The sequence below is a fragment of the Prionailurus viverrinus genome, chromosome D2, assembly GCF_022837055.1.
Source record: "Prionailurus viverrinus isolate Anna chromosome D2, UM_Priviv_1.0, whole genome shotgun sequence".
NCBI lineage: Eukaryota > Metazoa > Chordata > Mammalia > Carnivora > Felidae > Prionailurus > Prionailurus viverrinus.
The window spans coordinates 59,211,913-59,230,676 of NC_062571.1; the positions used below are offsets into that span (position 1 = coordinate 59,211,913).

Consider the following 18,764-nt stretch of genomic DNA (forward strand, 5'->3'; position numbering starts at 1 on the left):
TAAACATACAGAGTGTTTAGTAACTTTCTTCTCAGTATCCTCAATGTAGTTTTATCACAATAAATAATAATGAGACTATCCATCCAATTTATAAGAAATTTCCATGAAACCGCTCAAAATTATATTTACTTAAAGCAAAATTTAAGAGGACCATGTCATCACGTATTTATTTTTCAGAACACACACACACAGAACTGGTCCCGGAAACTGCCTCCAATCCCCTTTCAGTCAGACACAGTAAGGTGTCTGCAAGGGTTCCAACCTTGCAGTTGGAGTCCAACCTTGACTCCAACCTCATGAGACCCTGAGCCAGAACCACCCTGCTAAGCCACTCTGGGATTTCCTCAGCCACAGGCTCTGTGAGATAATACACGTTTCTTATTTAAGGCTGCTAAGTTTTGGTATAATTTGTCACACAGCAATAGATAATACAGTTCCCTCGTTTATTAAAAGTAGATCGCTGTTTTTCAAACATTTTTTTGACAATGACCCACATGAATAAAAACATTTTAAATCATGACTCATGTACTTATATGTAGAATTGAAATAAGAAGTAAGTTTCAAAAACCTGTAGCTATGCTTATTATTTATAGTACACTCTGGTATTTTCTATTTTATTTTATTGAAAAAAGTACGCTGGGGGCGCCTGGGTGGCGCAGCCGGTTAAGCGTCCGACTTCAGCCAGGTCACGATCTCGCGGTCCGTGAGTTCGAGCCCCGCGTCAGGCTCTGGGCTGATGGCTCGGAGCCTGGAGCCTGTTTCTGATTCTGTGTCTCCCTCTCTCTCTGCCCCTCCCCCGTTCATGCTCTGTCTCTCTCTGTCCCAAAAATAAATAAACGTTGAAAAAAAAAAAATTTTTTTTTTTTTAAAAGAAAAAAGTACGCTGGGTGCAACTTACTGTATTGATCTCATGACCTACTAATGGTCTACAACCATCAGTCTAGAAAACATCAGACCATGTGACATCTAAAATATCTTCTATTGCTAACATCCTGTGTCACATCAAAGTAGGGGGCCAAATAACCTCTGAACTAAGTAACTGAAACTTCATTTTCCTAGCAAAGCTTCATTTTCCCATTTAGTACCAGCGAAACTACTTCACCCCCTACTTTCTATCCATGAAGTCTTTTTTTAAAAAAAAAAAGCGGGGGGGGGGGGGAAAGCTGCTTCTGAAGCAATGGCAGGAGCTCATACCTACAGCATCGCTGATTTCCAGGTCAGCCAATAACTGCTTTGAGACCTTAATCACCATCTGCATATTTCCAAAAAGTCCTTCAAAATCAATGTTTGGTATCTGAGAAAGGGAAACAAAACGTAAAAACGCATGGAAATGAAATTAATGACATATCATTCATATTAGGAACATCTCTTCAAGGATGGCACAAAATTGTTCAAGGTCATCTTCACTCAATGTCACAAAGTTCCCAGAATAGGAATGCGCCAACATTTTCTTTAGTGTCACTTGTCCTTAAGCCAATTACTCTCTGCTTTACTCCCCTCCTCCACTACCTTAGTAAAATGACTACTACTAGTTTGGTCCATAATTACGTTGGGATACAAATTTCCATCCAGTACCCAAAATCTGATGGCAGTGCCCACTTCCTATACTAGTTCTTAGGAGTGAATGCTCCAGAAGTACAAACTCAAGCAAAGCCCTGATGGCCAAGTAAGTAACAGTAAGGACAGTAAATCCCCAGGGTGCTGTTAACTGGTTTTTCCTATCTCCAGCATCTAGACAAGTATCTGGCACATACACCATAGTCAGGGTTTCCTGAACACACCCTGTACAGTCAGGTGCTGGAGGCCGTAACCCCTCATCCCCAGACTGTATTATATTATTATACAACCTTCCCAATAAAGTGACAACCCAGACTTCCTGGAAATGTTTTCAGCAGGAAACGTCCTGGGAGCTACTGCAGTTAAGTCTGGTAAGTTAACGGTGGACTTGAAAAGGGACAGGTGCTGAAAGGGTAGGTCGACAACACAGGTATGTTGGGACCCTTGAAGTAAGGGCGGCAGCAGCAGCCACAGACTTTATTTGAAACCCAGTAAAATCAAAACCACACTCAGGTATCACCTCACGCCAGTCAGAGTGGCCAAAATGAACAAATCAGGAGACTATAGATGCTGGAGAGGATGTGGAGAAACGGGAACCCTCTTGCACTGTTGGTGGGAATGCAAATTGGTGCAGCTGCTCTGGAAAGCAGTGTGGAGGTTCCTCAGAAAATTAAAAATAGACCTACCCTATGACCCAGCAATAGCACTGCTAGGAATTTATCCAAGGGATACAGGAGTACTGATGCATAGGGCCACTTGTACCCCAATGTTCATAGCAGCACTCTCAACAATAGCCAAATTATGGAAAGAGCCTAAATGTCCATCAACTGATGAATGGATAAAGAAATTGTGGTTTATATACACAATGGAATATTACGTGGCAATGAGAAAAAATGAAATATGGCCTTTTGTAGCAACGTGGATGGAACTGGAGAGTGTGATGCTAAGTGAAATAAGCCATACAGAGAAAGACAGATACCATATGGTTTCACTCTTATGTGGATCCTGAGAAACTTAACAGGAACCCATGGGGGAGGGGAAGGAAAAAAAAAAAAGAGGTTAGAGTGGGAGAGAGCCAAAGCATAAGAGACTGTTAAAAACTGAGAACAAACTGAGGGTTGATGGGGGGTGGGAGGGAGGAGAGGGTGGGTGATGGGTATTGAGGAGGGCACCTTTTGGGATGAGCACTGGGTGTTGTATGGAAACCAATTTGTCAATAAATTTCATAAAAAAAAAATAAAAATAAATAAAAGACAAAAAAAAAAAAAAAAGAAACCCAGTAACTCTTGTGGGGAAAGCACCCATATCCTAATGCTCTAGGCTTGGAGAATCACATTCAAGGTAAAGCAAACTTGCTCCCACAGTTCCCACCTGTGCCTGCTGCAGAGGCACCATGATGTGCTCAATGCACATTTCCAGATCCCGAATGTAGTCTCTTTCCGTCTGCAGAAGTTCTTCTATCACCTTGGCTCTCTTCTCCAGCATCCTCTGCTCTGGGTTTTCGGTGTACACAGACCCAGGAGGGGCCACCGGTGATGAGGACTGGGAGGAGAGGAGCGTCATTTCTAGAACGAAAGACAGAACCGGTCAGCAGCTCTGGGTGTTGAAAGCAAGACTCTTCAACAGTTTAGGCTGAACAGAAAACATTCCTTGAGAACCAAAGTCTCACACCTGTCAACCATCAGGAGTTCCGGTCACACGTCCGTTCTAATCATGAACAGATGAAGGGCTGAGAACTTCTCTCATCTGGGTGATAACATTTCTAGAATTTGTCCTAGAAAGGAGTAGCTGTCCCATTTTAGGGCCAACCTAAACCTCTTGGGAAAGAGGTTGAGAGAGGTGCAGTTCTCATAAAGAATTGCTTTCACTTAATTAGGTATAAAACCCAATGCATGAGGTCAGCAGCAGAAATACCAATCTGGAAGTTAAAAACATTGATACAGCAAATTAAAGAGAATATTATGGGGAACATAACAATGCCAACTAAGGAGAAGACAAGAGTTAGATAGGAATTACCGAGAGACTGTAGGGCCTACCATGCTCCAGTCACTGTGATAGAGGATTAACATATACAATGAAATACACAAAAATTATTTAGATTCTCCATATCAACACATTAATGAAGACTGGAGTACCCTGTTACATCAAATGCCCTAGAAAATACAAAGGTACTAGAAAGATGAAGTTCTTTTTAATGGTATCATGAACCAAAAGAACCCGTATAGAACCATACTTCATGATCTAAAAATTAAAACAACTATGTACCCTGTCATTGGCTTTTACAATAACCTATTCATTAGATACAGATGATGAGAGTTATTTATAAAGATGGGATGGCATTTGTTCATTGAAAATAAACATTAAATACGAAAATAAACAACTGAAAACAATTCCACCAACGAAGCAACCTCTGCTCAGTTTATTTCAAATTTCTTAAGATCCACTTTAAAAAACCTACAAATTTGGTAAGTAAATATACTAGTCTGAGTGTGATCACAAGAATATATTTACCAGATCTGAGACGCAAAACACCTTAGTGCTTATACTACTTACGGAAAACTAGGCTTTCACACCAGATTTTAATCTCCAAAAATCTTCCCCACTGCCCCTTCTCTAAGAATTTAGGAATTCCAATGTTTAAAAAAGAATGCACCCAGTTTCTAATTGTACTCTGTTTCCAAAAACAATTCTCCACTAAAAAAAAACAACAACCCCCCTCCCAAAAAAACAGAATTCTTTGGAGAAATGGATAATTGCAAGACTGAGGCAAAGGAAGTACAGATGAACCTGAAACATCTAATGGCAGAAAGTAAGAAAGTGCTCAATAAAATGATGGAGGCACTTCAAAAAGGCAAGGAGCCAGCTTGAAGTGGCTCCTATTGGCCAAATCTGGTACAATCTGAGTATCAAATAAGCACAGCAATGGACTGTCCATTAATACTAAAATAAGCATCCAAGAGTTCATATTGATAACATATAAGTACATAAATAAATGGGGCAGAAGACCATGTTTTTTCTTATGGTATAATGCCAACTAATAAATACAGAAAAAATGATGGGAACTAGAAAATCATTATTTTGCAATATCAGAATAAAATTTGGTCCAGGCACAAATCATCAACGGAGACTTCTGGTGTTGGTGGTGAGTCTGATGATGATCAGCATATTTGCAAAGTTTTTAGTTAGTTATGACAAATCACTTATTAATTACAAAAATGAAAAATAGTGACTCTATATGGTGGAGAAAGGGAGAGTAGAATAGCTGAGTAATCAAAATTCACATCACCAATAAGGGACAAAGAGACATCAGGTTTCTTCATTTGTCATATCTAGAAACAACACAGTATCTCTTACGTGGTATCCCAGTCAAAAATGCATAATCTGAGGGGTGTCTGGGCGGCTCAGTAGGTTAAGTGTCCAGAGTCTTGATTTTGGCTCAGGTCATAATCTCACAGTCCCTGAGATCAAGCCCTGCGATGGGCTCTGTGCAGACAGTGGGGAGCCTGCCTGGGATTCTCTCCTCTTTCTGCTCCTCCCTGTGTGCTGCTCTCTCTCAAAATAAATAAAAAACATTTAAAAAATCTGAAACAAATCTTGAGGAAAGATCAGACAAACCCAAACCGAGGATTTGCATTTTTCAAAATGTCATGTTTGAAAGACAAAGAGGGACACCTGGCTGGCTCAGTTGGTGGAGCATGCAACTCTTGATCTTGAGGTCATGAGTTCGAGCCCCACATTGGGGGTACAGTTTACCCCCCCCCCCAAAAAAAAGAAAAGAAAAGAAAAAGAAAGAAAAAGGAAGCCTGAGAGACAGTTCTCAATCAAAGATAACTGAGGAGGGGCGCCTGGATGGCTGAGTTGGTTAAGCATCCAACTTCGGCTCTAGTCATGATCTTGCAATTGGGCTCAGGTCATGATTTTGTGGCTCATGAGTTTGAGCCCTGCGTTGGGTTCTGTGCTGACAGCTCAGAGCCTGGAGCCTGTTTTGAATTCCGTGTTTCCCTCTCTCTTTGCCCCTCCCCTCCTCATGCTCTGTCTCTTTCAAAAAAAATAAATAGGGGCGCCTGGGTGGCTCAGTCGGTTAAACGTCCGACTTCAGCTCAGGTCACGATCTCGTGGTCTGTGAGTTCGAGCCCCGCATCGGGCTCTGGGGTGATGGCTTGGAGCCTGCTTCCAATTCTGTGTCTCCCTCTCTCTCTAACCCCTCTCCTGTTCATGCTCTGTCTCTATCTCAAAAATAAATAAACGATAAAAAAAAATAAAGAGTCATAAGTGGCAAGTTGAGAAGAGAAACTCGTTTTTGAAATTTGTTATCTTTGGGGCACCTGGCTGGCTCAGTCGTTTAAGCATCCAATTCAGCTCAGGTCGTTATCTCGCAGTTCGTGGGTTTGAGCCCCTCATCAGGCTCTGTGTTGGCAGTGCAGAATCTCTTGGGATTCTCTCTCTCTCTCTCTCTCTCTCTCTCTCTCTCTCTGCTCCTACCCCACTAGCTTTCTCTCTCTCCCTCAAAATAAATAAATAAATTTTAAAAACAAAATAATTTATTATCTTTCTTATTTTAGTATTATTGACATACAACATTTATACTAGTTTCAGGCATACAACATAATGATATGTTATTTTTAGAAGAAACTCATTTTTAATGTAGGGCTAAAAAGTTCTGAAAGGAAGAACATTTATTGAATCCCTATCGCATGCAATGAGCTTTACATATTTATGTCCCTGAACTCATTTAATATTCATGCCAAAACTCTGAAGTTGTACGATTACTGGATTTAATAGAAAATCTGGGTTTTGAGAAGTTGCCCCACTTGTCCCAGGTTATGTAGAGAGTAAATGGCAGCTGTGGAATTTGAATCTAAATACATCTCAATCCAAATCCTATGCACTTAATCCTGTACCATTTTGCCTCCCTAGCCTGGAATCTCAACTAGAAAAGGTCAGGGGTTTGTTTATTTGCTTCAAATCTTGAAAATTCTCTGGAAACGATTCTATCTCGGGAATCAAAGTTCTCTTCATTATTATAGTTGAAAGCTTAGAATACCACCAAGTACTCATCAAACGCCAGCAACCTACACTAAGAAACTCAGATTTTTATAAAAAGAGAAAAAAAGAAATGGTAACAATTCTTTTAACCTACCAGCATGCTTTTTTTTTTTTTTTGCAGGTGCATTTATAAACTCTTGGCCCACCTTTAAATAATAATAATAATAATAATAATAATAATAATAATAAAACAGCAACACTTTAGCATGATTTAAAACCCCTGTGGGATGTATCTGCAATTCTGACAAAATTATTCTACATGCTTCTGAAGATGTAGATGACCCTTCATGACCCCTCAAACTCTACACACGTATGACTTCTCAAGATTAAGTCAAACTAGAAATATCTGACTTGAAAGGACTCCAAATGTAAAACTCTTTTATTATTCCAAATATGTCCTAAGGAAAAAGTCTGATCTAAAATTTTAGTATCTGGGACAACCAAGTGAGAGAAGGTGGCCTCGCCGCTCGCCGAGCTGCAGCGGAGATGGGCTGTGAACCCTGCACTTCCCTACTCTAGCTGGGTGACCCCGGCAAGTCCACTCTTGCCTCTGGGCCTCAATGTCCTCATCCGTAAAATGAAGGTAATAATGTTCACTTTGCCAAGCTGCTGAGGGAACAAACAAGGTAATAACTTGACACAAGTTAGTTTTTTTCCCAACTTGGGTCAGAAAATGCTGTCCGCACCAGATTAAGGTAAAATGCACCACGTAGAAATGCTCTGTCCAGATACTACAACATTTTGCTTTTCCATAAGAACAATAAAAGCTGAGCCCAGTAGTAGCCTACACTGCAGGGTGCGGACCAGATCCCCCTCCCCCCCCCCCCCCCCCCCAGGATGGCCCTGGAGGTGTTTAGGAGCTGGAGCCTAGGCTGACTGCACAGATTTACTTTCTGGGATAAAACAATTTGTACTGGGTTGTATTTTCCTTTTGTTCCCCTACCCAGTCCCCCCGCCGCCCCCCCACCCCCCGCCCCACAAAACCTTGATCCCACCTCCTCTCAAGATCTCCCCAGCCCTCAGGTTAGTGCGCGTCATCAGGCTCCTTCCACGGTGTTGTGAGGAAGGGACCCAGTGAACCCGCAACTCCACAAACCAAAGCAGAGTAGCAGAGAAAAGCCACTCACTTCTTCCTTCCTCTGAAAGCTGGTTCCAGGTTTGGTGGCGAAAATCTCAGAACTGCCCCAAGGTCCCAGGCTGCCCCGGCTGCCCCACCTGTTGCCCCGGGCCCGGCATCCCAGGAGGCACCTGCGGCCCCAAAAGGCTGCGGTGAGGACGTGTGTGTCCCAGGGTAACTGGCCGAGTATGGTCTTCCCAGGGCTCTGGAATGCTCCGCAACCCCCAAATCCTTTGAATAGGGTAGGCATTTCCCCCAGGCTTTCCCACATTTACATATGAATCGCCCGAGCCCCCTAGGCTATCGCGCCGGGAGGTTCTAAAGGATGGAGCTGGAATCCTCCAGAGGGACCGAGCTGCAGAAAGCGGCCCAGCTTTGCTCAGACCCCTTCCTCTCTCGCATTCCTTTCCTGCTCCTGACACCATCTCAATTTCACTTCAGGGGTTTTTAACCCAAGAATATTACCTCTCACTTTGCCTGCCCCTACTAAGCTTTGTTTGGGGGATGCTCTTTTTAGGGAAGAATTCTGAAGGCCCATCCACCTCTCCCTTAAGAGGCCACGCTGTGAAGTGGGTGAACTTTGTCAATTTTGTCTGCCCTAGGACCTGGCTTACTGCAGCATCCCCCTGCCCCCCAGGCCAGCCCACCAGGCTGGGGCTTTGCCCAGGGACCTGGCCCTCCTTCTTTGGGGACCTTACCCTACTGCTAACAGAATGCAGATCTCAGCTGGGCTGCTCCCAGCACAGCAAGAACGGCACAGAGTAGTTCACAGGGACCCGGAGCCCTGCTCACAGCTCACAAACACTGACACTTGGAAAGTAACTGGGAAGAAAAGAAAGTTGCAGAACAAAAGGTTATTTTTTGCAAGACAAAATAGAGAAAAGGGAAAAGAGAGAAAAAAGAAATCCTGCAAAAAATCACTACACATTTCCATAAATGGACATAATACAGAAGTCCAAAGGAAAAGGGATTGAAGGGGGACACACCGCCCTCACACCTCAAGGAGGGAATTGGATTGAGGGTAGGAGGCTCAATGGGGGCCTCAGCTGAATCAGCACTTAAAAAAATTTTTTTTAATTTATTATTTTTTTAATTTTTTATTTTTTAAAATTTACACCCGAATTAGTTAGCATATAGTGCAACAATGATTTCAGGAGTAGATTCCTTAATGCCCCTTACCCATTTAGCCCATTCCCCCTCCCACAACCCCTCCGGTAACCCTCTGTTTGTTCTCCGCATTTAAGAGTCTCTTCTGTTTTGTCCCCCTCCCTGTTTTTATATTAATTTTGTTTCCCTTCCCTTATGTTCTTCTGTTTTATCCCTTAAAGTCCTCATATGAGTGAAGGCATATGATATTTGTCTTTCTCTGACTAATTTCACTTAGCATAATACCCTCCAGTTCCATCCATGTAGTTGCAAATAAAAAAAATTTTTTTTTTTAACATTTACTTACTTTTGAGAGAGAGACAGATCATGAACAGGGAGAGGCAGAGAGAAAGAGAAAGACAGAGACTCCAAAGCAGGCTCCAGGCTCTGAGCTGTCAGCACAGAGCTCCAGGACATGGGGACATGGGGCTCGAACTCGGTGCTTCAACTCACAAGCCCTGAGGTCATGACCTGAGCTGAAGTCGGATACTCAACCGACTAAGCCACCCAAGTGCCCCTGAATCAGCACTTTTTAATCTCACAAGAATCTATTAATGTATTGCCAGTAATTTAAAATAAACTGTCATACTAAGAAACGTCTGTATTGGTGAAATTTTGAGCAATCTCCGAGATGACAGCTTTGATAAAGAGCCCTTCCCACCGTGTCTAAAATCTCACCGTTCACTTGTGAGGCCCATCTGGTTGGGAGCCCACATTGTGGCTTCCCTCCACCATCTAGCGCAGCTCCTTTCAGCTTTATGTTCTAACAAATACTTCTATGGCACTTTCTGTGTGTGTAAAGTGCTGATCTAAGCACTTTATAAATACTGGCTTATTTAATCCTCATAACACCACAACCACACTGTGCCCATTATACTGAGCAGGAATGAAGACAAACTCAGTAACTGGCCCAGTAAGCTCAAGACTGGCTCCTGTCTGGGCCCCTGACCAATAGCTACTCTGCCTCCAGGCCAATCATGGGAGTTGTGACCTAAATTCTACCTGTGGGTTCTGGGGGCCACCCAGTAGCTACTAAGAAAACAGAGTGGCTCCAAAGCACAACTTAACCCCTGTAGAGCCACAGTTCACCCACCATTAAGTGAACAATTACGTATTGAAGCATATCTGCATATGTTCCTGTGATTATATCTATAAAACCCCATTTAGTATCATGTAAATAATCCTTCAGACAGAACCAAATCTAGTACTGTAATACACAGTAAATATTCCATGGTATTCTGGATAGTTTATGGCTGAACACATGTGAAACAAAGGAAAAGACTTATCTTATCCTGTCTTTTGACAGCTTTCTGACTTACATATCAACCATCTTTCTCAGGGAAGGGGAGAGCCCCCTTCACAAAACCTCAGCTCTTTCTTGTTAACCCTGAAAGACACGGTACCCAAAGGGATAGGGCAGCAGGTAGAAACTTTTAATGCTTTCTCTTCTTCTTAAAAAAAAAAGTCAAACCTTTTAACCCAGGAGTCTACTTTTAGGAATTTATTACATGTAAATCATTGGACAAATGCACAAGATGTACATATAGGGAAGTTCTTCAATGTGTAAAAAAAATTTACAAACAGTCTAACCAGAAACTGCCAAACTTTCTCCAAAAAGCGGCCTGGTTAAATAAAGTATGTCATATATCTGTATGACAGACTACTATTGTAGACATTCAGTACACATTTATTTTTTTTAAGTTCTTTTTTATTTATTTTGAGAGAGAGCGTGAGTATGAGTGGGGGAGGGACAGAGAAAGAGAGAGAGAGAGAGAGAGAGAGAGAGAATCCCAAGTAGCTCCATGCTGTCAGTGCAGGGCCAGATGTGGGGCTTGAAGTCACGAACTGTGAGATTATGAGATCATGAGCTGAGCCGCAACCAAGAATTGGGCGCTTGACCGACTGAGCCACTAAGGTACCCCTGAGTACACATTTATATTTATTAACATGGAATATTGTCTATGAAAAAGCATGTTACAAAATAGTTATTGAAAGAACTGTAATTCTGTTAAAAAGGGAAAATACCTTCAGTGTGTATATTTGAAAATGCGGAAGTCTTGATAGTGATGGAAATTCAGGTATCTCTCCCTTTCTTTGACTGTATTTCCTAGTATTTCTACAGTGAACATGTAATGTTGATATAACAAAGAATAATAAAGTGGGGGGAGGGAACATCTGCTAGAAGATGAGAATATTCTAATACCAGCAGCTCTCAATTACTCTGTTAATCCATTTCAAATTCTTTCCTCGCTTTTTAATAACCTGAGGTTTCTTTCCTGACCTGAAGAACGTGGGCAAGGAGACGCTGCTGAAGCAACAATTTGCCAGTCTCCTAAGAAAAGCAAAACCACACTACCTTTTGTAAATTTGCTCTTCTTCCCCCCAGGCCCAACCGGAGGAATCAGAAATCCTGGTTTTCCTGATCTCCACACGACTCAGGCCAGGCCACCCAGCCCCCCACCAAGTCTTCACCTCCAGCACCTACAAAACTCTACTGGGAGAAGGTTTGCTCAAAGTAAAACGTCAGGGGCTGTGGTCACTGGCTTTTCCTCAGGGCTCACAGCCGCCCAACTTCAGAGAGGAATCATCACATTTAGGTCCTAAATCTCAGCAGCAACTGAAAAAAAATGTTCCCTGTGGCTTGTACTCATTAACCACCCGCCTACTTTGGCAAGCAGCTTCCAGCACAATCCCTGCTGGGAAAGTTTCCACCTCAGGGGAAGTTCAGCTCCAAATTTCTCATTTCTCCTTTCCTTTTCCAGGCCTTGTGGCCTTCAGGAGGGCAAAGGAGTCAAAGTACAGGAATCTGCAATTTCTTACACTGCCAGGATAGGAAGTTTAATTCTAGGACCAGCTCAAACACCATTTTTGGACACTTACCAAATACACATAAATCCTAGAGGGGTGTGCTGTTGGTGTGACATTATTATTATTATTATTTAATCCTTAGGCAGCAGAAATGAAATTATCAAGAGGGCAAAGATAGTTTTCATAAAATAATTCACTAAAAATAATTTATCACTATTTAATAAGCAAGCTTTGATTATAGTCAACCAACAAAACTCTATACACAAAGCTTTATTTTCTAAGCACACACACATCTGATATTGTATTTACCAAGTCTCTTGAAGGAAGTTATTATTGCTCACATTTTACAAATGAGGAAACAGGGGCACAAACCAATGAAATAGCTTGTCTGTGATCACAGGGCTGATAAAGCTACATATTCAAAACCAGCATCCCAGACCAGTGCTTTCCGTGAAGGGTCAAGGCCTGTTCTGGATTATGTCTTCTCTGTATGCACAGGGCCATTTCTGGCATTATATTTCCAATTTTAATAATGACACTACAGTGATGTTTCAAAATTTGCTCATGTCTGTGCCCCTCTGGCTATTTTTCTAACATACTCTATAAAACTAGACTTTCTTCAACTTCTGTGAGATGGTTTACTTTTAGTCCTTCTGTTTGCCCTCACAGTATTTTATGTATCTTTTATAACTGTGTAATTCCCCCACATCAATTCACCTGAATTATAATCTTGTTCAAGTTATAACTATAAAATTTATGAATATTTAAGTTTATTTATTTATTTTGAGAGAGACAGAGTGCACACAAGTGGGGAGGGACAGAGAGAGAGAGAGACAGAAACCCAAGCAGGCTCCATGCTGTCAGCACAGAACCCGATGTGAGGCTCGGACTTATGAACCATGAGATCATGACCTGAGCCAAAACCAAGAGTCTGCGCTTAACTGACTGAGCCACCCAGGGGCCCATCTATGAATATTTAATAGAGAGCTACCAGAGTGCTAGGCGATGGGGCAAACGTAGAGAAAGCTGAAATGCCCTCAAAAGCTTTCTTTAGTCTCCTCAGGAAAGTCATTTCATCTGTCCCATGTTCAAGAACAGCAAACAGTATAGGGCTAAACTAGATGTCTTTAAAGTTATTTCCATTTGACTTAATCTAGTTGAACAGGCAAAACATAAGTTCATGAAACAAAAGAATAGTAAAAAAATTGAATCAACTTAAGCATTAAGGGTTTTGGTTATATTTATTTCAATGAACCCAATCTCTCAAAATAAAGATTATTTCCAAGTATGATCCAATATTTTGATGGTAAAATCTCATTAAACTTTGGATATCTGTCATTATATACTAGTATCTTATTTTCTAGTTGACACATGGAAAAATATAAAACCTCAATACAAGGAAAATATAAATCATGTTTTCCCTAGGACCCCAATCATAAGTGCCATGTTGGTTTAAACAAGCTCTGGGCATCTCCTAGATCTCCCCTGGCTTCCATTTTGGGCCTGTCAGTGATGCTACTTCTAGATCTTGAGAGGGCAGCAGGTGTAGTGAATATAGCCCTCAAACTACAAACGCCCTGGTATCGAGCCCTGCCTCCCCTCCTACCTGTGTGATCTTAGACATGTTACATGACCTCTCTGGGCCATTGTTTCCATGTATATGTAACAAAGGGGCCTTGTTGGTCACTTCCAAGATCTAAAATCTTACATGACTTCCTACTCTGTTACTTAACTTACTCCTCTCAGTTTGGAGTAACCACATCAACTTCTTTTTTTTTTTTTTTTAACGTTTATTTATTTTTGAGACAGAGAGAGATAGAGCATGAAAGGGGGAGGGTCAGAGAGAGAGGGAGATACAGAATCTAAAACAGTCTCCAGCCTCTGAGCTGTCAGCTCAGAGCCCGACGCAGGGCTGGAACCCACGAACTGCGAGATCGTGACCTGAGCTGAAGTCGGACGCTTAGACGACTGAGCCACCCAGGCACCCCAACCACATCAACTTCTAACTAGTCCCACAAGAAGTGCCACTTGTATGTGTCTTTGGACACATGTAGACAGTTGGCCACTTCCTTTAGTGAGCCCTGAGGACTAGGCATATGCTGCGATTATTATGGAACCTAGAACAGTGTACTTCCAGTATTTGTTTCCTTCTTAATCCTTGAACATGACAAGCTCAGCTGGTGTCCCTCCTTTTCTGCCCACCTACTGTCCTTTAAGCCCAGCCATACAAAGGCCTCTCTAGTCCCTGGATTAGACTTTTCTCTCAACTTCCCTCCTTAAGCAGCAATACAAAATAATAGGTACTATTTTATCTTTTTTTAAAAAAACACTGCCAAGTCACATTTATTCTAGGTGTGTGATGCCAATTCAACTTTTGAAAATCAAATCATATGACCAAGTCAATTGATAGAGAAAAAAATACATCTGTAAAAATCTGACATCCATATACAGTAATAAGTACCAGAAAACTAGGAATGGAGCGGAACTATCTCAATTTGGAACAGAACACTGTATTAAAACCCTAGGGTGTTTACTTTTTGATGTACATATTCTGTGCCCCAAAATAGAATTTGACAACACACATTCACTGAGCCCCTACGATATGCCAAGTATTGCTGGGTTCTAGAAACACTACCTTTACCACCATCACAAAGCTTAGACTCCACTGGACTTTTGTGCATACCTAATCCGTAGTTCTTAGCACAGCAACTGGTACTTAATAAATGGCAACAATTATTATAATTTAGAGTGCCCTGAGCACTACTCTGCTATAGCTGGGCTAGAAGACATTACCCAAAGATTTTTTTTTTTTTTTTTTTTTTTTTTTTTTTTTAGGGAGGAGAGGAGAGAGAGAATCTTAAGCAGGCTCCATGCCCAGCGTGGAGTTTGCCACCAGGCTCAATCTCACAACCCTTTGATCATGACCTGAGCTATAAAAATCAAGAGTCAGATGCTTGTGGTGCCTGGGTGGCTTAGTCGGTTGAGCATCCAACTCTTGATTTGTAGCTCAGGTAATGCTCTTATGGTTTGTAGGATTGAGTCCTGGGTCAGACTCCACACTCACAGCACAGATCCTGCTTGGGATTCTCCCTCTTCCTCTCTCTCTGCCCCTCCCCTGCTCACTCTCTCTCAAAATAAATAATTAATTAAAAAAAAAAAAAAGAGTCGGATGCTTAACCGACTGAGCCACCCAGGCGCCCCTACCCAAAGATTTTTGAAACGTCATGAACTGTCCTAAGTTTTATGAAAATTTTAGTTACAATTTTGTACATAGTTACCCCTATGGCACTGGGGTAAATGAGGTTTAAATCTTCTTTTATGCAGGGCAGGGGCTGGAGAGCAAGAAAACTGAATTCCCTATCTCCAAATCACTGATGAAAGAGCTAGAAGAATTCTCTAATATTTTTTGTCTAAGTATTGCCGTAAGGTCAGCACTAAGTAGAAGCATCTCCACATTTCAGTAGATGCTAAGACGCACAGTTTTGCACATTTTAGCATTTCTGAAAGCAAGATATGTTTTCCAAGTAATAGAATGTTAATGTTTAATCAGAAGTTTTCTTTCTATTGGTACATACAATCATTCAGTGTCTTATAACAGATGGTGTTTTAGATTCAATGAAATGCAATATATTCTATTGGTCTCCTCTTGGTTTATGATAAGAAAAAAAATGGGTTTCTCAAAAAAAAGAAAAAGAAAAAAGGGGTTTCTTGATATGGTGGAATGAGGTCCGCTGTGGAACCACGTATACAGACATGTCCCTTCCCACCAGAAATCACTGTGCGTGGGCACTATGGCTTTACAGCCTGATGGTCATGCCCAGCATGGGCACTTCCTGGTTTCTCAGGAAATAATCAAATTGGAAAGCTCTGGGGGATCAGGCTGGGTATGTCAAGTTTCTGAGCTCCCACTTTGACATTCCATTTAAGGCTAGGCCTGCCATGGTTTTGCAAGTTAGCAGCTTTGATTCACCCCTCCTCCCACTGCACCCTCTAATATCCCCAGGTCCATGTGAAAGGAGATGCCCCACAAGGGCACCTCTTCCTATCCACACTCGACGTCTTGCCTTTCCTTCATATCTTTTGCTTTTACAGAGACCTGGAATCTTCCCAGGCCAATATTCCTATGTTTTTGATGAAACATTATATGCAAACAATTTAGGTAATGGCTTGTGGAAAAAACATACAACCTTCCTTGAGAATACAGCTCCTGATGGCAGAGGCAAGGTCTTTGGGTTGGGTGGGAGTCTGCCAGACTGGATCATTCCAACCACAGGATCATCTTATTTTCTTTCCCAGACTTCAATTGTCTCCCAGCTCTTGGGGATATATGGCCCTACATATATTGCCTTTTGCCTCCACATATTTACCCTTTCCTCTCCTTTACCTCCTACCTACCCATCTATCCTCCAACAAGCAACACCTTGATTTTAAAAAGTAAACACATGAAAGCCGTGTCCAACTCTGTGCCCCTTCAGCTACAGTCACAGGTCTTTGGTTCTTTTTGTGAGAGGTCTTGAAAGAGTAGTCTTCATGCCCTCCTTCTATGACTGCATCACCCATATAAGTCCTTTGCAAGTAATTCTGAATCATCACGGTTGCAACAATATTGTCTTTTCAGTCAACCAACAGCCTCTTCGACAAATCCAATGGCATTATCCTTGATTTCCTTGGGCCACTTCAAAGCACTGGCCATTCTCTCTTATTTTAAATTCTCTGGTTTTCTCCTGACCTCTTCATATGATCTTGCCCTATGCCTCTTGCTGGCCTCCCTCCTCCTCCCCCTCCCCCTTCCCCCAAACTGTGGCTCAGTTCTCAGACACCTGATCTTCTCCCTAGTTGCTCCTTTCCTCAGAGAACGTATCCACTCACAGTTTCAGTGATTACAAGCGAGGAGATGATTCCCCACAGGCAGACCCAGCTTGCCTTATTCCTCAGGCTCTGCTCCAAACTAGCATCTGGTTTCTAAGATTTTAATACTCCAGTGCTCCACACACTGTGGTTCCTCCTTGTCACCACAACCATGTATCTTTGCTTATAAAGTTTCCCCAACCAGGAATGTTCTCCCTGCTTCTCTCTGCCTACGTCAACCTCCATTACTCACTCTCTTCAGCTTTAGCTCAAGTTCAAACATCTTCCTTAAGTCTTTTCGCATAACTCAAGACTGAGCTTTCCCTCTTCTGACTGTCCACAGCATTCACCATCTAAACCAAATACTCGTGTACTTTATTACATTATTCATATTTTTACATTTGCCTCTTCAATTGATCTGGAAACTTCTGTGTGTGTGTTGGGGGTGGGGGAGGCATCCTTCTCCGGATACCCCCAATACTTGGCACAGTGCTGAGTACAAGTTCTAGTTACCAAATCCCTGTTGAACTGCATTCAAAGGGGACGTGGGATCTGTATACTGGTGAAAGGATGATGGCAGCTCATGTTTATTTTGCATTACTACACGCCGGGTTCTACGGTGCGGTTCTAGGTACTTCTGTATCTATAAACTCACTTAACCCTCATAATACTGCCACATAGTTACATCATCTGGTTTTACTGATGAAGAAACTGCAACAGAGGGATTAAATAATTCACACAAGTTTACACAGGCAATAGGGCCAAGTAGGGGAAAAGGTATCTAATAGTTCCCCTTATAGGACTTATAAAATTGTATTTTAATTATTTGCTTATATGCTGTTTTCTGTTTGAAACCGCAAGTTCCTGAATGCAGGCACAAGTCTTATCCATCTTCTCCAGTGTCTCAATAGGGACACAGCTGGCATTTTGGCCAGGACAATTCTACATTGCATAGGACAGGTCTACACACTGAAGAATTTTAGAGTCCCTGGCCTTTGCCTTCTAAGCCCAAGTAGTCCTTGTACCCTGCCACTGTAACAGCCAAAAGATACCTCCACCCAGTTCCACATCCTGGGGTTGGTCTGGGCCAGCCAAGCCTCAGATCGCCTGCCCCCTCGAGCCCACTGCATACCAAATCGGCACCATCAGTCATCCATGTAGCCGTGATTTCAACCAGGTGACCCCCCCTCCCAATCCTGGACTTCACCTCTACCATTTGGACCAGGGATTTGTACCTAATCAATGAATGGTTAGTTCATATGATGAGGACTAAAAAAAAAACACAGGGTGAGTCAATTACACTCACTCTCCTGGGAATCTGAATTATGAACTATCAGCCGGGTCAGACAGAAATAGAAGCAGAAGTTGCAATAATGTCGCAAAGACAGTGTTGGGACGAGTATGGTTATATGTAATGAAAAGTGAAGAGGGTGCAGAAACTATGAGTAAATGGGAAGTGCTGGTCTGCAATAAAAGGCGACCATGCAGAAGTTCAGAGAAGGGTACAAACGTCATGAGAAAGATGGTCCCTGAAGGAGACGCAGAAAGTGAAGAGCTGGGCCCAAGGGTAGCTGGTTGCAGCCCACTTGTACCGGAGCAGTAGCCTCATCCCTCCTCAGGATCTTCAGGCAATCTAGCTGGAACCAGAATGTAACACAGTGTTTGGTGCTCAGTACGGTTCTGTTAGATAAAAATAGATGAGTGGCTAATATTTATTATAAGAGAATGAAATTAGAGAGAGCGGCACAAGGTGCTCTGAGAATGTCCAGTATGTAAATGACAGTGGTTCCACCAGCACGACTCATCCTACCCACGGTGAAATTCCACAGTCTGTTTTGCTGGCCATTAGTTACTGCCCAGTTAATTCCCAGGAGTATGGCCCCTGTCTCCAGAGTGGCAGAGACCTCTTGGCATCTATTGCGCTCGTGGCTTCTAATCAGCATATGAAATTAGCCAGGATGAAGAGCTAATGTCTTGGATTGACTGGCAGACATTTTATTCCAATAGTTTGAATACAGTCTGCAGCTACAAAGACATCATGTTTGTATACTTGCAGTGAAAAGAAACCTTGACCCACAGAGTCCTAAAAACTGCGCTACCTGTGGAACACTGGCAAAAGTGCCTTCAAATCTGTGCTGGTTTTTATCATCTTGGGAGAGAACAAAACAGATTTCCCTGGATTCTGTTGTTCCACGGCAATTACTGTCCAAACTCTAAAGGAATCAAGAGTATATCTTCATCA

At 42.2% G+C, this 18,764-nt stretch overlaps 1 protein-coding gene across 3 annotated transcripts in view; it reads right to left on the reverse strand.

Moving 5' to 3' along the window:
- Positions 1-18,764, reverse strand: part of DNMBP (dynamin binding protein) — a 144,674-nt gene that overhangs the window by 52,214 nt on the left and 73,696 nt on the right. For all 3 annotated transcript variants that reach the window (XR_007145310.1, XM_047825116.1, XM_047825117.1), the window contains 2 exons: positions 2,929-3,122; positions 1,195-1,294 (listed from right to left, as the gene is read on the reverse strand). Coding sequence is in view for 2 of the 3 variants with exons in the window: in XM_047825116.1 (XP_047681072.1) it covers positions 1,195-1,294; positions 2,929-3,122 (294 nt within the window). In the remaining variant the exon portion in view is untranslated. The remainder of the gene's footprint in view (positions 1-1,194; positions 1,295-2,928; positions 3,123-18,764) is intronic.